Source organism: Cibotium barometz, chromosome 49, assembly GCF_041138505.1.
Source record: "Cibotium barometz isolate CiBa-2024 chromosome 49, ASM4113850v1, whole genome shotgun sequence".
NCBI lineage: Eukaryota > Viridiplantae > Streptophyta > Polypodiopsida > Cyatheales > Cibotiaceae > Cibotium > Cibotium barometz.
This window is the reverse complement of record NC_141094.1, coordinates 7,869,764-7,871,797: the sequence shown is the minus strand read 5'-3', so window position 1 is coordinate 7,871,797 and position 2,034 is coordinate 7,869,764. Positions and strand designations below refer to the sequence as shown.

The 2,034-nt window shown below is 46.0% G+C and overlaps 1 protein-coding gene across 1 annotated transcript; it reads left to right on the top strand.

The window, feature by feature from the left end:
- Window positions 1–890: 890 nt before the first annotated feature.
- Window positions 891–1,553, top strand: LOC147610249 (uncharacterized). Its single transcript, XM_086786245.1, has 2 exons — window positions 891–1,029; window positions 1,203–1,553. Exons 1-2 carry the CDS (start codon window positions 946–948, stop codon window positions 1,551–1,553), a joined length of 435 nt encoding a protein of 144 aa, XP_086642371.1. The 5' UTR covers window positions 891–945.
- The last annotated feature ends 481 nt before the right edge of the window (window positions 1,554–2,034 follow it).

Below are 2,034 nucleotides of genomic sequence, written 5' to 3'. Positions count from 1 at the left end.
TTCATGCAAATGTTGACACAATTCTTTAAGGCTTCCTGTCTAAAATTCAAATCCATAGTATAATTTTGAAGTATGTACATGCCATATGTGACTTACCTACCTGCGTTACTTGTCAGATCTTTACTACACTGCCCCTCTTCATGAATCAACTTATTAGTAGCATACTCAATTTGAAATAAGTGCTTCATGCTTTTGTGACATTGTTATAGGTACACCTCTCCAAGGAATCCACAACCCTTTGCGTCACTATTGTGACATTGTGATTTGTGACATTTGCTCACGGTCTTTGCTCGATGGCATGACTCTTGGCATTCCATTGGCTACTCTTTTGAAGTGAATTGGATGCTTGTGTTCCTCATGCATGATTCTTGATTCTTGGGTGCTCTTTCCTTTGATGCTTGTGTGGATGCCATGTCATATACTATGGCCATCTCATGCACTTGTGCTTTAGGCATGCATAAGATAATGCTATGTGCATCAATACTTAGTGTGTGTGTATACATGCATGTGTGCTTGTATGCTCACTTGCATTTGTATTATCCCTTCCCGAATGAAATTCTCCATTTTTTATACTCTATATAACTGCTGGTAATTTGGATAAACAAATCTTATCGTGCCGAACTTGAACATATTAGTGCTGCTTACGCGGCGACATTTGCTCCTTCTACCTTCAATTTCGAACTATCATGAGGGTTACACAATGCGGTGCATGCCCGCCATCGTGAAGCCCAAAAAGACACACAAGTTTTGGGCTTCCACATGAAGAGTTGGATGTTGACGTCCCTTCGTGGGTCGGTCGGGTCGCGAGACGGGCAGAAAAAGTATAAATACGCAAGAGCAAGAGCAAGAGCAAGAGAGCGATTGAGAGCCTTAGCGCTAGCTCTGTGGTTGTGTGCAATTGAGAGCCTTAGCTATTTCTGTGTTATACTCATAAGTCAGGCCAGGATGCAGAAGAATATGGCGGTGAAGGTGCTGCTCCTACTCGTGGCGGTGGTTCACCTGCAGAGCGTGGCGTTTGCCGACAGAGAGGTAAGTTCACGAGAGAGAGAGAGAGAGAGAGAGAGAGAGAGAGAGAGAGAGAGGTGTGCCGATGTGCGTTTAGTATGGATGCCGACGTACGTTTGCGTTTGGAAAGAGAGAGAGAGAGAGAGAGAGAGAGAGAGAGGTGTGGATGTCGATATTGTGCTCTGTGTACTGTGCAGTGTGTGTTTCAGGGAGGAAACTTCAGCCTCTCCTGCAAGGACATCCAGCTGCTAGACGACAGCGGGCCGCACCTGGAGGCCACCTGCGGCGACCCGCCCAACACATCGCAACTGTACCTGAACGAGAAGATCATCAACGACAACGGCGTGCTACGCTGCAAGGAATGCTTCGGCTTCCTCGACATCGCCACCGCCAACTGCGAGTTCTCGCACTCCTGCCACGACATCCTCCTCAACGGCACCGTTCTCTCCGCCACCTGCGCCAACGGAAACCACCAGCCCGTCCATTCCTCCGTCGACCTCAACGACTGCGTCATGAACAACCACAGCGAGCTCGACTGGGTCTGCTGACCATATTAAGCCGAGTCCCCCACTTTTTGTTAGTAGAGAGTTAGACGGGCGTTTTTTTGAGAATTTTCCTAATCTGAAACTCACAGATTATTTGCAAGCTCGCCTCTCTCTCTCTCTCTCTCTCTCTCTCTCTCTCTCTCTTTTCAAGGTCTCCTCATTGTATGCTTCGTGCCCCTTGTTCTCTTTGGACTTACTCACTTGAGTACTTTGATGGTTTGGAATTGCTTAGACATGAGGCCGCGTGTAAGCTTCACATCAATTCTCGTGCAGTGACTATCGATGTAAATGCAGTCCTTAAAAAGGCACCCGTTTCTTTGTGGCCCAAATAAGTACTTTGATTGTTTGGAATAGCCAAAAACCTCTTGTAGTTTATATGGTGATCACATTAAAGGATGACTAAAAGGGGTGGGTTGACAAAGTACAATAAAAGGTATTGTTGACAAATACAACTTTAATTCTAGCCATCATGCCATATCATTAA

Coding starts and splice junctions, on each gene's coding strand:
- LOC147610249 (XM_086786245.1), top strand. CDS start 946: ATGCAGAAGAATATGGCGGTGAAGGTGCTGCTCCTACTCGTGGCGGTG. Junction 1,030..1,202: donor TGGCGTTTGCCGACAGAGAG/GTAAGTTCACGA, acceptor TGTACTGTGCAG/TGTGTGTTTCAGGGAGGAAA.